Below are 19,136 nucleotides of genomic sequence, written 5' to 3' on the forward strand. Positions count from 1 at the left end.
TTTTTATCACAATAAAACATGAGAAGAACAAGAAAGATCAGAGGAAACATCTACATCAAAATAAGTGACTTATGACACTGTTTTTATAAAAGAATCTTCAATAGCAAAAGCTCCATGAGATTTCAACAGGGTGTTTAGTTTCTGTTCATATTTCAGGCTAAAGTCAACAGTTTGACATTTAGACGGGTTAAATGTGAGACCATTAACAACACATCAGTATTCAATAAGAGTCAAGTAATAGTTCATTTCCAGGGGGTGTAGAAAGGTAGAAATCGGAATACATAGTGAGAAAATTGTCCTCCAAACACAGTGTAATGTTCTCTTCTAAAGAGATAGGAACATATTCAGTTGGTTATTCAGCTGTCAGTGTTAACGCTGATAAACTTGTTAAGTTGTAGTCGTCTTGAAATAGAGTCAAGGGCAGAATTATATCCTAGAAATGCACACGGAACATACTTCTCATACATTTCCAAGCTTATCATTATATTGTAATGCAGAGAAACAGCAGCATATTAGGTGCTTCTTTTGAGTTTGTAAACAAACTGACACAGCTTAACGTACTTTTCTTGTTTAGACTGAAGTTGGGGTAGCAATGACTTTTCCAATGTTTTACGAAAAGGCAAAGTTACTGCTAAGTACTTGAATCTTACATTCTTATCGTCAGATGCTTTCTTGGGGATTGGGATTATCTTTATCTTTCTCCACAGTTTCGGTATTAGATTAGTTGAGAAAGATTTGTTAAAGATGCTAGTGAATGAATAAAACAGAACTTCGGCACACTTTAAAAATAGGGTTTGGAATCTCATCAGTTTCTAAACACTGGGGTTAGTTAAGTGACTGGTGACATTTACGAACATCAGTTTCAGTGAAAATTGGAATACGACTATTCTTCAAACCTGTGAGAAGCGTGACATCAGATGACTGAGGTACAAAAGACTTATTTCAGTCGCAAACATTCATCTGGTTTTCGCTTCTAATGTATGTCTGACCTAAAGGCCCTTTAAACAGTTTCCACATACTCGAAGAGTTTTTACAAGATAGGAGTTTCTGAGTAAACATCAAGTTCAGGAGTCTAATTTCCAGGTTTATTACACTATTTAGTTTTAAAACTTCGATGGAGTTTTACTCTTTGTACATTCTTTTTATCACTCTCCACAGTCGTTTAATTAAAATATAGTTTCAATAGGAAAACAAATATCAAAACAGAATTTGTGATAACAAGTAGTTATATCAATGGTGTTTTCCAATGAGTCATCTGTAAATAATTCCCAGTTTGTCGTACGAAACATGTTTTTCAGATTTTGGATATTTTCTTCTGAGTAATTCCTGTATTTGTTTTGTCTAATGTCTGAGCTTACTCTTTCCAAGCTCGCCATATGCTTTAAGTAGAACATAAATAATGTAATGATCTGAACTAGACAATGGAACACTTTTCAAAACTAAATCTAGATGAGCATCCGAACGAGTGGGAAAATCTATTAAATTTCAGTGACCTAGTGACAAAAGAAAGCCACAGCCATATGAAATAAAATCACCATATAATTGAAAGTGAACTATTGAGGGCAGTAACGGCTAATTCTATGAATTTATCCGCGAAAACGGATGGTGCGGATGACGTTCAGTCTGGAGTCACGTAGATGTTAGTAACACGGACGTAGTTGTATTTTTTTCGAGTGTTTTGGACTACATCTTAAAGATAAAGAGTCGATAAAATCGTACGTACCCTTAAAACATGCAAAAGTAGATCAAAAGCCAGTTTAAAAATGTAGCTACGGCGCTGCTATACTTTTTCTTATTCTTTGATCTATTCCAGTGACAAATAATGAAACATCGTAGTGATATTAAACAATCTTCGTGTAAATCATTTAACCACGATTCTTGAATTGTGATTACACAACAATTACGATACATGTTTAGACTTAATAGAAATTGAAGTTAGTTCATCTTCCCAATTAGTGATCGGCGGTTAAAATCTAGCATTTCAGGGATCGACTTTCGATTAATGTACATTCTTTTCATTGCATATTGCAAGCCTCCATGATGTCTCCGATTGTACTCTTTTGTACCTTGTGAAGCGTTAGGTCGTAAAGGTTTCATAAATACGTCTGAATAGGTTATAGAAATAATAACTTGTTAAAGCGAATGGAAAAGATAACTTGTTAAAGTTTCCAGATTGTAGGAACAGTTAGCCCAGGTATTCAAGTAGGCCTCCAGTTTAATAATAGTAATAATCGTGACATCGATAATAATAGTGATAATGATGATTATAATAGATTTATCAAGCCACTTACTGAGAGGTAGAATTAACAAAAACCAAAGAATGTTATTTTAATTTTAAAAAAATGCTGTAATTGTTATGATCTTGAGTATTCATTAAACAGATAGTATACTTAAGGTAGGTAAATAGATTGGTTCAATGGTATACAGATGACCGAAATGTCAACTACAATAGACTGTCGTAGCACTACATGGTATGATAATTTCTTTAGAAGATTGTCTTCAACATACCAAACTATTACTGTATACTCTAATGGTCATGAAAACAGAACATTAAACTCGGATTGCTATGAATAGTTTTAACATTTATACTTGATTAAATTAAATGTCGAGATTGGTTCCATGTGAAACAAATTATCACTTATAAGCAAATATGGATAGTGGCTAGCAGTGGAATCCAGGGTGTGCGTTTCGTCCTAGTTGGGACTCGTCAGCTGTATGTACCTGCATCTCAGAGTTGGTGTTCGCTCTGGGACTCAAACTCAGACTGAGCATTTGCAGTCCTAAACATCAATCGGAAGATTCAAATAAAAACAATACCAAGTGAATTTAGATTATCACTATTGCCTAATTGAAGTTGAAAATATGGAAATTTAATTTTTAATTCAATAAACTAAATATAACGAACTATTTAATAGAACAAGTGATCGGTTCGAACTCCAGTGTGATTTTAAGTAAGTACTGTTTATGAAACCCAGTCCAGAAGAGAACAGTTGTTCAGTTCTTTCTGATTTTCAGCAATCTATTTTAGCTGCACCCAAATGCCCTGGTACGGCCGAGGGTGGGGGGGGAGGGCAAGCTCTTCCTCTTGAAATACTCTCAAATGGCCACGCGTTTACAGCCACTGCCAGGGAAGTCCTACTCACTGCCTTCTCATGGCGGGGGTGTTGTTTACGAAATTGAAAGGACGAAAAGCGAATGTCCGGCGTTTTGGCCGGGTTGGTGGACACGGAGAGTCCACGAAGGGGAGTTCGATCACCCGGATTCCAAACCAATGGTGCTCATGGGATCCAGTGTCCTAAAGGAACAAATGGCGTATGAACCAACCGTTGGTCGCCGGCTACCATCTTCTTACGATGTTCCTCTGCCTTGTATATTGGTGCCCCCTTGTACCAGTATTTATGTGTTAAAATAAATAAATAGATATTTTAGCTAACATTAGTCTGTCAAGAAAACTTCCTGTTTTTGGATTTATTTATCAATGTCAAAAGAATCACTTATTTGTCTTTTCTTAGTATACATATTGCAAATTCAAATAATGTAATGTTAATCATAAAGTATTGTATAAGTGGGGTTCTTCTCGGTTCAACGTTCTTAGGATTATTCCATATCATCTAATGAATCTTGTACATTCGCCAGACATTTAACAACAGTGGAGTATAGACAATTCATAATCTATCTGGTTTAAAAAGTTGAATAAATGCCAGTTATCTCAAAGTGAGATTGCATTTTTTGCAGAAAAACCAAAGATTATATTAAAAAGAAGCTTGTTCAAAGCTGCTCTGTTCTTTTTATTCAAACGCGTTTTTAAATTGTTATTTACTGTTTAACTAATCTTATTTGTGCAACTTATAATTAATCTGTGTCGGATGTGAGACAGTTATCCATCTCAGACAATTGAGGGTTGCATAAGATCATAGATCAATTGAAGTTAGACTGTAGTGGCTGTGCTTCGATAACTAATTGCCCCCGAACCGTTATCGTATTATCTTCAACGGTGTTTGAGATCAGAAGGCAAAAAGAAGCAGCTACTACAGTTTATTTAGCAGATGATCCGGACCAGACAGCAGAGAGGCAAAATGAATGAGCAAGTGAACTACGATTGTAGCAGTAGCAGTAGTAGTAGTGAATAGGTGCAAATGTACACGTATATATATATACATATATAGGAAAATGGATGAGTCAGCGAATAGATTAAGCAGTTAATAATGAAGCTAGCAGAATGAATACATGCGTAGGCGCTAAACAATGTTCAAGCATATGTATTTCATACAAGCACAATAATAATAACAGTACAACAAGTTGTTATAGCATGGATGACTTTGTCCATTAAATAGGTCAACAAAAGACCTTGACTGAACTAAACTCAATTGCACGTGAGTCGCTATAAGACATTAACACAGTTGGATGCTGTGTCAGTGGTTTAAAGGTTAAACGTTCACGCAAGACCTAAAATACTGGGTTCAAGTCCCTTTTGCGAGATCTTGGATGCATACTGCTAGATAGTCCCATACTAGGACGAAATGGATGTCCAATTTCTTCCAGGTTTTCAATAGTGATCTAGCTTAGATCGACTCATGAATTCCTTCCCGTAAATATAGTACCTTAAAATGTACCTTTACATCAATAAATCAATATAACTCATATATTTTATCAGTTAAAATAAACACGCAAAGTAAGTATGAATACTTCTTTCAATATCATCTAGATTCTTCCATCTTATTTCAAATGAAAAGTCTCTTTGTTACATAGATTGATACTATTATTGTTTTTAAAGAGAAAGCATCAGTCTTCATCATAATTATACAATCGGTATATTCATCGTTTTTATTCATTTATGGGAAACAATAAGTAAACTATCACCTATTTGTATGTGGATAATTAGTTAGGAATCAATTAGTCGAATAATGATGAATTGAATTGATGAATTGAATAATAATGATCACTAAGTAGTGACCAGCTTGTTTGATAGAATTAGATCATCTACAAGAGATCAGTCGCAGCTCACTCTATGATAACATCTATAACTAGAAATCATGGTGATACAAGATCAAATCTGTTAGGGAGCATGATTGATCTCACGACTACAGATTTATAATACTGACGAGTACTAGATAGTATGAAACTTTTGTATACGTTATCATATAGACTATCTTTGAGAAGCATCTTGAGTTATATTAAATTCATTTGTAAACTATACAATTTTTGTTATTTTTACTATATGAGATGTGTATTATTAAAGCGATCATCCTGTTATTACAAAAGAAGGTACTCGAGTTCGGTTAGTTTCAGATCTTTAAACTTAATTAACATTTGGTTTATACTCTGAGAATACAAAAAATTAGATATGATGAATACAAATACAAAAACGTGAAAATCAAGAAAATGATTATCTTGAAAATCAATAAATCCGCGAATTTTCTTAGCTTTTAAATCATGAAACTAGTCTTAGTTAGACTACCGTTAAAAATTTGGAAATACTGAGAAGGCATTTTTTTTATCCTAGTGTTGGGATATTCTGAAAAATATCCGAAGAATTATCTTGTTAAGTCTAATACTATCCTTGGACTTATCTGGCTGGGCTAGGCGGAAAACAGGGCCAATCAGACTCTAGGTTGCTCATACGTATTTTACGCGTCCTTGATCCGATCGATAATTCACTGCTCCATAATCAGAGGTCACAACTTATAACAACTAGTATGAAACTTCTTACCAGCATCCATTGAACTCAGAATCTTCAGTTTCATGCTCAAATTCCTAATCTCTAAACTACCGAACAGTTATACAACAGTGAATCCAAATATCTTGCAATATAATGAAAGCATAAACGATGATCGTAAATAAACAATTTCATATTTTATTCTGCTTTATAGTACCGATCTCTATGAAACATTTCCGACCTGACTTATATATGTCAACAATGAAAATGCTCTAAGTTCATCTTTGCCATTATGAATAGGGTTGTAATGAAATAATTTTATTTTTATGCAGTCTTATTAATGCTCACAACCTAATGTTGTTTCTGTTCTAATTATGTCAGTTAATTATGTGGTCATTTAGTATTATCAGTATGATTATCTAATCCTTTGTTTATTTATTCATTTAATCGTCTTCCTACTATTACTGTTATTATTATTATTACTATTATCACTAGTAATAGCATAGTGAACGAAAACATTAGTGAGGAAAACTAAACGTATTTGAAGAGGAAATTACAGAATATCTTGATAAAATCTGAGAACCATAAAGTAAATAATTCATTTGCAAAGTATTTATTGACTGTCTCACACTTCGATAATCTTCCATTTTCATATCAATCACATACTGTTCTCGTTCTTCTCTCATTAATCTTCTCAGCCTTCTGCCTACAGAAATCCCTTACTCGATTAGTGATATATAATAGTTATATATGTCGATATTAGTAACTCGCAGCACAGTAGTAGTAGTAGTAGTAGTAGTAGTAGTAGTAGTAGTAGTAGTAGTAGTAGTAGTAGTAGTAGTAGTAGTAGTAGTAGTAGTAGTAGTAGTAGTAGTAGTAGTAGTAGTAGTAGTAGTAGTAGTAGTAGTAGTAGTAGTAGTAGTAGTAGTAGTAGTAGTAGTAGTAGTAGTAGTAGTAGTAGTAGTAGTAGTAGTAGTAGTAGTAGTAGTAGTAGTAGTAGTAGTAGTAGTAGTAGTAGTAGTAGTAGTAGTAGTAGTAGTAGTAGTAGTAGTAGTAGTAGTAGTAGTAGTAGTAGTAGTAGTAGTAGTAGTAGTAGTAGTAGTAGTAGTAGTAGTAGTAGTAGTAGTAGTAGTAGTAGTAGTAGTAGTAGTAGTAGTAGTAGTAGTGTAGTAGTAGTAGTAGTAGTAGTAGTAGTAGTAGTAGTAGTAGTAGTAGTAGTAGTAGTAGTAGTAGTAGTAGTAGTAGTAGTAGTAGTAGTAGTAGTAGTAGTAGTAGTAGTAGTAGTAGTAGTAGTAGTAGTAGTAGTAGTAGTAGTAGTAGTAGTAGTAGTAGTAGTAGTAGTAGTAGTAGTAGTAGTAGTAGTAGTAGTAGTAGTAGTAGTAGTAGTAGTAGTAGTAGTAGTAGTAGTAGTAGTAGTAGTAGTAGTAGTAGTAGTAGTAGTAGTAGTAGTAGTAGTAGTAGTAGTAGTAGTAGTAGTAGTAGTAGTAGTAGTAGTAGTAGTAGTAGTAGTAGTAGTAGTAGTAGTAGTAGTAGTAGTAGTAGTAGTAGTAGTAGTAGTAGTAGTAGTAGTAGTAGTAGTAGTAGTAGTAGTAGTAGTAGTAGTAGTAGTAGTAGTAGTAGTAGTAGTAGTAGTAGTAGTAGTAGTAGTAGTAGTAGTAGTAGTAGTAGTAGTAGTAGTAGTAGTAGTAGTAGTAGTAGTAGTAGTAGTAGTAGTAGTAGTAGTAGTAGTAGTAGTAGTAGTAGTAGTAGTAGTAGTAGTAGTAGTAGTAGTAGTAGTAGTAGTAGTAGTAGTAGTAGTAGTAGTAGTAGTAGTAGTAGTAGTAGTAGTAGTAGTAGTAGTAGTAGTAGTAGTAGTAGTAGTAGTAGTAGTAGTAGTAGTAGTAGTAGTAGTAGTAGTAGTAGTAGTAGTAGTAGTAGTAGTAGTAGTAGTAGTAGTAGTAGTAGTAGTAGTAGTAGTAGTAGTAGTAGTAGTAGTAGTAGTAGTAGTAGTAGTAGTAGTAGTAGTAGTAGTAGTAGTAGTAGTAGTAGTAGTAGTAGTAGTAGTAGTAGTAGTAGTAGTAGTAGTAGTAGTAGTAGTAGTAGTAGTAGTAGTAGTAGTAGTAGTAGTAGTAGTAGTAGTAGTAGTAGTAGTAGTAGTAGTAGTAGTAGTAGTAGTAGTAGTAGTAGTAGTAGTAGTAGTAGTAGTAGTAGTAGTAGTAGTAGTAGTAGTAGTAGTAGTAGTAGTAGTAGTAGTAGTAGTAGTAGTAGTAGTAGTAGTAGTAGTAGTAGTAGTAGTAGTAGTAGTAGTAGTAGTAGTAGTAGTAGTAGTAGTAGTAGTAGTAGTAGTAGTAGTAGTAGTAGTAGTAGTAGTAGTAGTAGTAGTAGTAGTAGTAGTAGTAGTAGTAGTAGTAGTAGTAGTAGTAGTAGTAGTAGTAGTAGTAGTAGTAGTAGTAGTAGTAGTAGTAGTAGTAGTAGTAGTAGTAGTAGTAGTAGTAGTAGTAGTAGTAGTAGTAGTAGTAGTAGTAGTAGTAGTAGTAGTAGTAGTAGTAGTAGTAGTAGTAGTAGTAGTAGTAGTAGTAGTAGTAGTAGTAGTAGTAGTAGTAGTAGTAGTAGTAGTAGTAGTAGTAGTAGTAGTAGTAGTAGTAGTAGTAGTAGTAGTAGTAGTAGTAGTAGTAGTAGTAGTAGTAGTAGTAGTAGTAGTAGTAGTAGTAGTAGTAGTAGTAGTAGTAGTAGTAGTAGTAGTAGTAGTAGTAGTAGTAGTAGTAGTAGTAGTAGTAGTAGTAGTAGTAGTAGTAGTAGTAGTAGTAGTAGTAGTAGTAGTAGTAGTAGTAGTAGTAGTAGTAGTAGTAGTAGTAGTAGTAGTAGTAGTAGTAGTAGTAGTAGTAGTAGTAGTAGTAGTAGTAGTAGTAGTAGTAGTAGTAGTAGTAGTAGTAGTAGTAGTAGTAGTAGTAGTAGTAGTAGTAGTAGTAGTAGTAGTAGTAGTAGTAGTAGTAGTAGTAGTAGTAGTAGTAGTAGTAGTAGTAGTAGTAGTAGTAGTAGTAGTAGTAGTAGTAGTAGTAGTAGTAGTAGTAGTAGTAGTAGTAGTAGTAGTAGTAGTAGTAGTAGTAGTAGTAGTAGTAGTAGTAGTAGTAGTAGTAGTAGTAGTAGTAGTAGTAGTAGTAGTAGTAGTAGTAGTAGTAGTAGTAGTAGTAGTAGTAGTAGTAGTAGTAGTAGTAGTAGTAGTAGTAGTAGTAGTAGTAGTAGTAGTAGTAGTAGTAGTAGTAGTAGTAGTAGTAGTAGTAGTAGTAGTAGTAGTAGTAGTAGTAGTAGTAGTAGTAGTAGTAGTAGTAGTAGTAGTAGTAGTAGTAGTAGTAGTAGTAGTAGTAGTAGTAGTAGTAGTAGTAGTAGTAGTAGTAGTAGTAGTAGTAGTAGTAGTAGTAGTAGTAGTAGTAGTAGTAGTAGTAGTAGTAGTAGTAGTAGTAGTAGTAGTAGTAGTAGTAGTAGTAGTAGTAGTAGTAGTAGTAGTAGTAGTAGTAGTAGTAGTAGTAGTAGTAGTAGTAGTAGTAGTAGTAGTAGTAGTAGTAGTAGTAGTAGTAGTAGTAGTAGTAGTAGTAGTAGTAGTAGTAGTAGTAGTAGTAGTAGTAGTAGTAGTAGTAGTAGTAGTAGTAGTAGTAGTAGTAGTAGTAGTAGTAGTAGTAGTAGTAGTAGTAGTAGTAGTAGTAGTAGTAGTAGTAGTAGTAGTAGTAGTAGTAGTAGTAGTAGTAGTAGTAGTAGTAGTAGTAGTAGTAGTAGTAGTAGTAGTAGTAGTAGTAGTAGTAGTAGTAGTAGTAGTAGTAGTAGTAGTAGTAGTAGTAGTAGTAGTAGTAGTAGTAGTAGTAGTAGTAGTAGTAGTAGTAGTAGTAGTAGTAGTAGTAGTAGTAGTAGTAGTAGTAGTAGTAGTAGTAGTAGTAGTAGTAGTAGTAGTAGTAGTAGTAGTAGTAGTAGTAGTAGTAGTAGTAGTAGTAGTAGTAGTAGTAGTAGTAGTAGTAGTAGTAGTAGTAGTAGTAGTAGTAGTAGTAGTAGTAGTAGTAGTAGTAGTAGTAGTAGTAGTAGTAGTAGTAGTAGTAGTAGTAGTAGTAGTAGTAGTAGTAGTAGTAGTAGTAGTAGTAGTAGTAGTAGTAGTAGTAGTAGTAGTAGTAGTAGTAGTAGTAGTAGTAGTAGTAGTAGTAGTAGTAGTAGTAGTAGTAGTAGTAGTAGTAGTAGTATTAGTAGTAGTAACAATATTCTTACCATCACGACTATACATGTCTATCTTTGCAATATACAAACACCTTCCAATTTTAACTATATTTAATACTATGTATTACTACCTGTTCTTCTTATAACTAATTATTGTTGGCTTCCGAACATATCTCGGATGTTTTTTTATTTCTAACAATCCTATATCATATAATTTTAGACCGTTTGTCAGTTAGTCAGCTGCAACGTAGGACCGGGCACATATGTACATCGGTTCAATTTTTTATACCTCTTTAGCACAATAAATTGAACACCGGATTCATAGGAGTACTTAAGTCAATGGTGGTAATAATTAAAAGAAAGATTGTATGTAAGGAATTAGTACAGGAAGAATGAATTAATTGGTAGAAAGAACGATATACAGCAATTTCGATCTCTTAGTTTAAGGGAAGACAGCGAGTGTATACACCTACTCCATTGTGGTCGATTCTGAGCCATGTCACCAAGGGTCTCCAACGATTGGTTCCGATAGTCACGCTGACCCCCAACGAAGTAATCTGCATCTCCCAACATGGCTCAGATCAGAACTTAGTGACTTCAAGCACTGATGCCACGTTTTGGTTTGGCCGCCTCTAACTTTCTTCTAAACATCCCCAAACATTAGTTAGACTTTCGCATCGTTGTAATCGGTGATCAATCATACATTTTTACTTAATAAGAATCCTCGAAATGGAACAAATCAATTTCCTTTGTCTTGTCTTACCTTGTCTAAATATACTTCAAATTATAATAATGAAATAACAATTTTATTATTTATTGGATTGTTCAATTTAATCATTCAATATTCAATAATTTATTAAATCAATTTTATAAACAAATACAATTCATTGACAATCATATACATTCAATAGACCGAGCTATTTGTAATGATAATAATAATAATAGTAGTAATAGTAATCATAGTAATAGTAATAATAATGTAAAGATCAACATGAAAGAAAAGAAATTACCGAGTTATATATTCGGCCTAGATAATTCGCCCAATATGAAATGAGTCTATAAATGTTTTTCTTTCTTTAATTTTATTTATTTATTGATTGTCTAGACTACTTATTCAATATTATTTTTAAATAAACAATTAACTACTATATAAACCCTAAAATGATTTTATTCACATACCATTCATCAGTTAATTGTAATGGTAGATTTATGGATCAAGGTACGAATTTTTATGATTATTATTATTATTATTATTATTACTACATACTTCAATTATTCATAAAATCTCAACGGATGTACCTGAACTACACTTAACGTTTTGCCTGATCATCTAATCTAAGCTGTTTTTCAAGTTTAAATTCATTTATTGAGATTGTATAAATAGATTCTTCTTCTTCTTCTTTTCTTCCTCTTCTTCTTCTTCTACTACTACTACTACTACTACTACTACTACTACTACTACTACTACTACTACTACTACTACTACCACTACTACTACTAGTACTACTACTACTACCACTACTACTACTACTAGTACTACTACTACTACTACTACTACTACTACTACTACTACTACTACTACTACTACTACTACTACTACTACTACCACTACTACTACTAGTACTACTACTACTACCACTACTACTACTACTAGTACTACTACTACTTCTTCTATTACTACTACTACTACTACTTCTTCTTCTTCTTCTACTACTACTACTTCTATTACTACTTCTACAACTACTACTACTACGGCTTGTTCTTGCTCTAATTCTTGTTTAATGTCTCACATTAAATTGCCGCCTAAATGCTTTGAAACTATTCGATTAAATTTTAGGCGAAAGTTCTTATTTATTATAATACAATCGTATCATATAATTTATTTCTTTATTTATTTTTAGTTATTGATTACAACATTATGTTTACAAATCATCCCTTGTAAATTTGAGATTGATGTTCAAGTGAAGGGTGAGTTTTCTCTATTTTTTCTTTCTTTCGGTTTTTCTCTTTTTTTAGAAAAAAACAGATAAAAGTCCAATGTTATTAAATTGATGATTGATAATTGAATTGTGTGTGTGTGTGTGTGTGTGGAAATTCACTAATAAATGAATAAGTTTAGTGAACAGAAAGTTATTATATATTACGAATGTATTTTATAAATAATAACATGAGTGAAAATGTTTACTAAAGGAAATATATAAATACTCAACTTAGTTTTAGATAAAATTAATAGACTACTACTAATACTACTACTACTTATTATTATTATTATTATTATTATTATTATTATTATTGGTAGTAGTATTAGTAGTGGCTTTATTCAATATTACATTTTGAATACAATATAGAATTCTTAGTACAGAGTATTTCAACAAGTTTCTCATTTCTTTATTTCTTAATCGATTCTGACGATAAATATTGAATAATTGGCAATTCGATGTTAATAGTTCAGGAATTGATATTTAAATAGTGTACATTGTTTTTTTGCTGTATATTACCAGCAACTAATCACGATATCTTTGATTGGACTATTTTGTAACTTATAAAGCAAAGGGTCGTATGCTTTTCATTAGCATACTTCGATAGGTTATGTGATTTATAAACATAATGATGTGATAAAACAAAATAAAATTAGATTCCAACTCAATGGTCTAATGGTTAAGCGATTGATAGGTCCTGGGTTCGGATCTCGTGGCAGGCGGGACCGTGGATGTGCAGTGTTGAAGAGTCCTACAATAGGACAAAACGGCTTTCCAGTGTTTACACGTTTGCCGTGATAGTCTAGCTTCAACTGACTCATGATTTCAACTATTGAAATTACTAAAATCTGCACAAAACCCCTTCTGATACATTCTTTTACTCATTGTGATTTTTGACCAACATTACTTCTGTTGTAATTCATTATGATAATTGCTCAATGTAATATTTGTTTTGTTTTCCAGTGTGATATTTTATTCTGTATAACATTTATTTATTTGAGTGTGCTGTCTGTTAAAGATACGATATTCTTGTATTGACTTAACATGAACTATGCTCAGCATGATGTGTAGCATGTGTTCTTACTCGCATTGCAGAAACTGCAGTGGTTCCTCGTTGTTCAAAGTATAAGAATAAGAGATACGTCTTGAGTTCGAATCCCGCGAGCTGGATCTAGGATGCGTACTCTCACCAGCATTTTCATCCAACTCTATCTTGGGCATCTGAGAATCGTAAACATGAACTATACATTCTGTTGATAGTAGTGACCTAAATTATTATATAATGAGTTTTTTAATCGTCTTTTCGTCATTCTGTTTATTAAACTGTATGCAGCGAATTTAAAAACTTTAATGTTTATTTCAACTAATCATCGTATACTTTAAGAATTTGTTTTATTTTTAAAGATAATACAACAGCATTATCCAATATATCATCGAATGTAACAGCGATTGCCAATCCAATAAAATCACTTTCACTCCATCTATGTCCATCTGCAAGAGCAGCTAACAATTCTGGAATTAATTCAGGTAAGTTTAACTTTTTTGTTTAAAATTCCATTCTATAGCTGAATAATGAAGTGAATTGAACGTAGTGAATTTTATTGTTGTTGTTGTTGACAATTTCATGAAATTAAGCTTTACAGTAGTATTTACATTTAAGTTTACTTGCTAAAATAGTAGTCTATGGTTAAAATAGAATGGTGTCGGATAATTTTCTTAAGGATTCCTAAAGAATTATAGAAGTTTAAATTCACTTGATATTGTTTAATTGAATCATCAGTAGCTGAGTATATAACTCGATGACGTTTGAAGTGAACGGTACTGGGTTCGAGTCCTAGAGTGAGCACCAACTCTGAGATGTAGGTACATCCTGCTGACGAGTCCTAAATAGGTTGAAGAGCGCGTCCTGGATTCCACTGCTAGCCACTATCCATCTTTGCTTATATTGATTATAGAAGTTAGTTAAAAGTTCAGTCTTTGAACACCTAGTTAATTCGATTTATTCAGCTTCATCAGAAGCCTCCTTTAAAATCATGCATACAGTTGGAAGAGTTGGCTCAAAAGGAATGCAAATGAAAAACTTACATACAGCAGAGGCTATTACTATCCATTGCGTCGAGAAACAGTATGTTTAATTTCTGATTCTTCCATTGTCTTAAACTTTCTACCTTCCATAATCTGTGGATTTTCTAAATTTTTGTTTCTAACTCTTTCCACTTATTTTCACAACTAGTAATGAGCCATTATTACAACTTTTACGTATTCTGTTCTTAACAGCTATCACAGCCGATCATTACATAACTTCCTTGCGATATCTAAGTTTCAAATACTGACACTATACAATTCAAGTTGTTTTGAATTATTCAACACCATCCTATTTTACTATGGACTAAAATTTTAGCTTAAATGAATGAGATCGCTGAAAAGGAAGTTTTCTTCGCTGAATTGTTCTTCGTTCTGCTTCAATAAAATTACGGGTTTCTTTATTTAAAAATTTAATTAATTTCTGTGGAATCTTGATTACAGCAACAATTGGTCTAGGATATGTTCAATTCCTCATAGTATACTTTAGTTAGTAAACTTATTAACAGAAATCAAGTTAACAAAAGTAGAGTAAGATCACTAGTAGTTCATAAAACAAGAGTTACTTGTTTACTCACGCCTGTTACTCCTCATGAAGGAGCAAAGGCCGCCTAATAGAATTCTACATTCCTTTCTAGTTCTTCCCACTTGCTATTCATCCTTTTCATGTTTGCTTCCAATTACCGACGTAATGTGTTCTTCGACCTTCCACTTTTCCGTTCACCTTCAGGATTCCACGTTAGGGCTTGCCTCATGATTTAGTTCGGTGATTTCCATAATGTATGTCCCATCCAATTCCAATGTCTTTCCCTAATTTCCTCTTCAAATGGGAGCTGGTTTATCCTCTTCCACAGTGAGGTGTTGCTGGTGGTATCCGGCAAACAAACATTGAGTGTCTTCTGTAGACAGTTGTTTATAAATTTCTTAAGATCACAAATCTTAATATCCATTTATTCGTTACTCTCATTCTGTCCTTTCAAACCATGTACTCAATATTCAGTCTTCTTTATTCTCAGTCCCATATCATTATTCTGATCCCTTTACTATTTATCTTCTTAATTTCATTTTGTCGTGCTAATGTAGTTTGACAGGTTGGACTGACGTATCAAGTTTCATGTTGTTTATGACTAACTGAGAAACAACTCTAAACAATTTAGGCATAAATTTGAAGAAAAAAGATTGAATAACATACTAAACGAAATCAAACTCTTATAATCTACCTGTACACTAATTCTTAGATAGTTGATACTAATCAACATCTGCTCACTAGTGACTGGTTTCAAGAGGTATATCCTGGAGTTCTAGTGAGGAGCAGTGAACAGTGGAGTTCAACCGGATCAGTTGTGAGATAGTAATTCACTGATGACAATGGTTGATGTGTGGCTCAATTTCATGGATTAGTTGAAGTTACACACTAACACCGTTGGATGCCGGCCAACTTAATGGTCTAGAGGTTAAGCACTAGCAGGTAGGTCCTGTGCTCAAATCCTGCAAGGCGGGGTTGTGAATGCGCGCTGCTGAAAAGTCCTATACTAGAACAAAATGCCCGTTCAGTTCTTCCAGGTTTTCCATGGTAGTCTGGCTTCAATTGACTCATGATCTCAACTATTGAAATTACTAAAATCTCCACAGAACCCCTTCTGATACTAATTCTTAGACAATTTGAGAATGAGTTCATTTAACTATAATCAATCTATTCATATTGACAACAGTTAAATAACTAATTAATTAATCATTTAGAATATTCAGTTGTTCTGTTAAAACAGGATGTTTTCAAAATCAATAAAATTGATTTTCATAGAACATCTTAAGAAGAGTCTGAGATAAATTACATTTATTGATTTTACAGTCAACGCTTGTTTTTTTTGAGGATAAACTAAACAATACGGTAAAATTCACTTGGTATTGTTTTTACTTGGATCTTCACATTGATGTTTTAGGATTGAAATCGATCAGTCTCTTATTGGCATATATGCGTATGCCTCGATATTGCCTTAATTTACAAGCATTATAAGCAAAGATGGATAGTGGCTAGCAGTGGAATCCAGGACGCGCGTTTCGTCTTGTTTGGTACTCGTCAGCTGGATGTACCTCCACCTCAGAGTTGATGTTCACTCTGAGACTCGAACTCGATACCGTTCGCTTCAAACGCCATCGCGTTATCCATTTAGCTACTGAGTCCTGATAGTCACTTACTTGTGCAATGGGGTGAAGTTTAATTCGGTAAAATGTTTAACTTATTATCATTATTTTTTATCTTCTCAATAGTTTCTATCAATAAATTGATTCCATTTAACTTATAATTCATTTAAAGATACTAAGATCCATTATTAATAATAATAATATTATTATTATTACAATTTCAGCTGGACTTCAAAACAATAGTGAAATTACTCATCATATACCTATTGCACAATTAATTCCACCAAGTCATGAATTAAAGTCTATATCTATTAATTTCGATGCAAAATGCCTATCCAAATTAAATCCATGTAAGTAGTATATATATTTTATTATCAGTAGTATATATAACAAATTTTATTATAAATCAATAAGTTAAATATTAATAATAGTCCATAATTGATTACATTATTAAAGTAAATTAGGTTTTTTTCTTCTTTTTCTTTCCTTTTTATTATTTCTAAATAATTTTGAAAAATAAAACACAATCGGTAAACAATCAATAAATTTTATTGATTTTATTCTAGTGAGTAGGAAACTGTATTGTTTTAAAAAAAAATAATTAAGTTATGAAACATCGGAAAAAATATACAATTTTTCTACTGATTGGGTGACAACAAAAGGTATAATTATTATCATTATTGCCATTATTATTACTACTACTACTACTACTACTACTACTACTATTATTACTATTATTGTTACTGTTATTATCATCACTACTACTATTATTACTGGTGCCATTACTATTATGAATACTACTACTATTATTATTATTATTATCGCTACTACCATTATTACTACTACTACTATTATCACTACTACTATTTTTACTATTATTATTATTATTATTATTAATACTGCTACTATCATTATTAATACTGCTACTACTATTATTACTATTAATACTACCAATACTACTATTATCACTACTACTATTGTTACCATTATCATTACCATTATTATTACTACTACTATTGTTACTATCATTACCACTATTATTACTACTACCATTAATATTACCGTTATTATTATTTTTACTACTATTATTGCCATTATTATTATTATTGCTATCATTATTATTAACTTTCCAATCAATGTTCAATTTATTTGAAACTATCAGGTTTGTTCCTAATTCGTTTTTAAAACATTTTCCCCGATGTAAAGTTTTTAATAAGATTTGTGAATAATATTGTTGTTTACTGAATAAGTAATTTATATAATGTATACTAACTGAAATTAAAAATAAATAACTTAGCAAGTTTCTCATACTATGTTCCTCATTAAAAAGGAGTGTGTAAGGGGTAAGGTGGTGGGATTGAACTATCCAATGTGGGAAACATCAGTGGCTTAATAGTTAAATCAAATAGTTTTCAAGTAGTAGATTGCAAGCTTGCATCCTACTTCATATATTTCATTTTGACTATCCAGGTAGTTGTATCACTAGGTTCCCGAATGCCCTGCTTGAAATGCTTTTTAAGCCTTCATGCGATTATAACTTCTGAAAAGGAAGTCCTACAGAATGCTTCCATGTGAAGAGGGTGTTTTTGACGAACTTGAAAAGATGTAAAGCAAACTTTAGCTCTTAACTTAGGTTGGGCGATATAAATGGTCAATCTATGAAGTTATAAAACTCCAATTTCAAACCAATCTTGTACATTCGGTTCCAAGGCTCTGTTGGAATGAATGATGTATGAACTTATCTTTATAACTGGCTACCATGAGATAATATTTCTTGTTGTTTCTTCACTGCTTTGTTAAGTAGGTATTTAAGTCAAACGTTTGGGGAGTAGCTTTCTAAAGAATGTTTTTTTTAAAAAAAGACAGTTCGTAAACAATAAACAAATGTAACCTTAGCATTAATACTTAGAACTTTGTCGATACTTTTCAGTCTTTTATTCTATTTTCAATTTATTAAACTTCATATAGTTTCCCATGTAAACCTAATCAATGTTAGTTTGTTTTCTATACGAAATACTGAATAATAAATTGTAAACAATCATAACATTTCATAAATTCCATTTTAATACAATCTTTTCATAAGAATACAAAAGGTAAATTCAAATTTAATAAGTGAATTGATGAGTTAATTAAAGCTAGACTATCATAGAGAACCTGAAAGCGTTGAATAGCTGTTTTGTCCTCGTATAAAACTGTCTCATCAGTGTTCATCCACATATAAAGGTCATCCAATGCTTTTAGATTTTTCATAATGATCTAGCTTTAATGGATTCATGAATTCAATTATTCAATTATTATTATTATCTACAAAAACTCCCCCTTTTATTTTGTTCAGAATTGAAATTTCTCTAATTAATGAATGTTTTAATATCATTGTAAATAACTGAAATAATAATCTATATAGAATAATTTATTCATTAAACTTTAATTGTCAATTCAAATACAATCATCATTAAAAGGGATCTATTATAATCTCTGAAAAATTACAACAGATCGCCTTGGTAATGAGTGATATGATGATTTGCTTTAATATTAATAGTAGTATTATTAGTGATATCACAAAACTATAACTTATGGACGAATCAATCATGTATAGGATAATAGATCTCAGATTTTAGCACGAAATTCAGTCATCAATATCATTTTGACATTATATGTCAGTACGTAATAAAAACTCTAAATTTAATTTTTAACCTTTACCAACAATTGTAAATCATAATTCTAATCCTTCATACAGGTTTATAACCCTCATTTGGTTCTAGTTATTAAGTAGACACTGTCAAGATCAATCTAGCATCGTTCAAAGGTCAGCCATAAATGATAGTCTCATCAAATTATCATTGAAATGAATAAAATGATCCAAGATTAAAAAATTTTCACAATAAACATAACCTGAACACATCAAACTAAACAACGTTTTAATGGTCTAAGAAGAAACTAAAAAAAAAGCGTTTAAAATAAGTAAATCGGAAAATTGGAAAACAAACAAACAACAACGACAACAGCAACAAAAATAGAATATCGGAAACTATAATAAAAAAACACACCAGAAAAATGTCATATAATAACTTTTTAACCTTGTTGTTGTTCTTGTTAATCAT

General features: G+C 32.0%; 1 protein-coding gene across 1 annotated transcript in view; it reads left to right on the top strand.

Moving 5' to 3' along the window:
- Positions 1-10,993: 10,993 nt before the first annotated feature.
- Positions 10,994-19,136, top strand: part of MS3_00010651 (uncharacterized protein) — a gene marked incomplete at both ends in the record, with an annotated part of 16,135 nt that continues 7,992 nt past the window's right edge. The window contains 4 exons of the mRNA XM_051219042.1: positions 10,994-11,051; positions 11,204-11,608; positions 13,216-13,338; positions 16,260-16,385. Coding sequence (XP_051069730.1) covers positions 10,994-11,051; positions 11,204-11,608; positions 13,216-13,338; positions 16,260-16,385 — 712 coding nt within the window. The remainder of the gene's footprint in view (positions 11,052-11,203; positions 11,609-13,215; positions 13,339-16,259; positions 16,386-19,136) is intronic.

Source organism: Schistosoma haematobium, chromosome 3 (assembly GCF_000699445.3).
Source record: "Schistosoma haematobium chromosome 3, whole genome shotgun sequence".
In the NCBI taxonomy this organism is placed as follows: domain Eukaryota; kingdom Metazoa; phylum Platyhelminthes; class Trematoda; order Strigeidida; family Schistosomatidae; genus Schistosoma; species Schistosoma haematobium.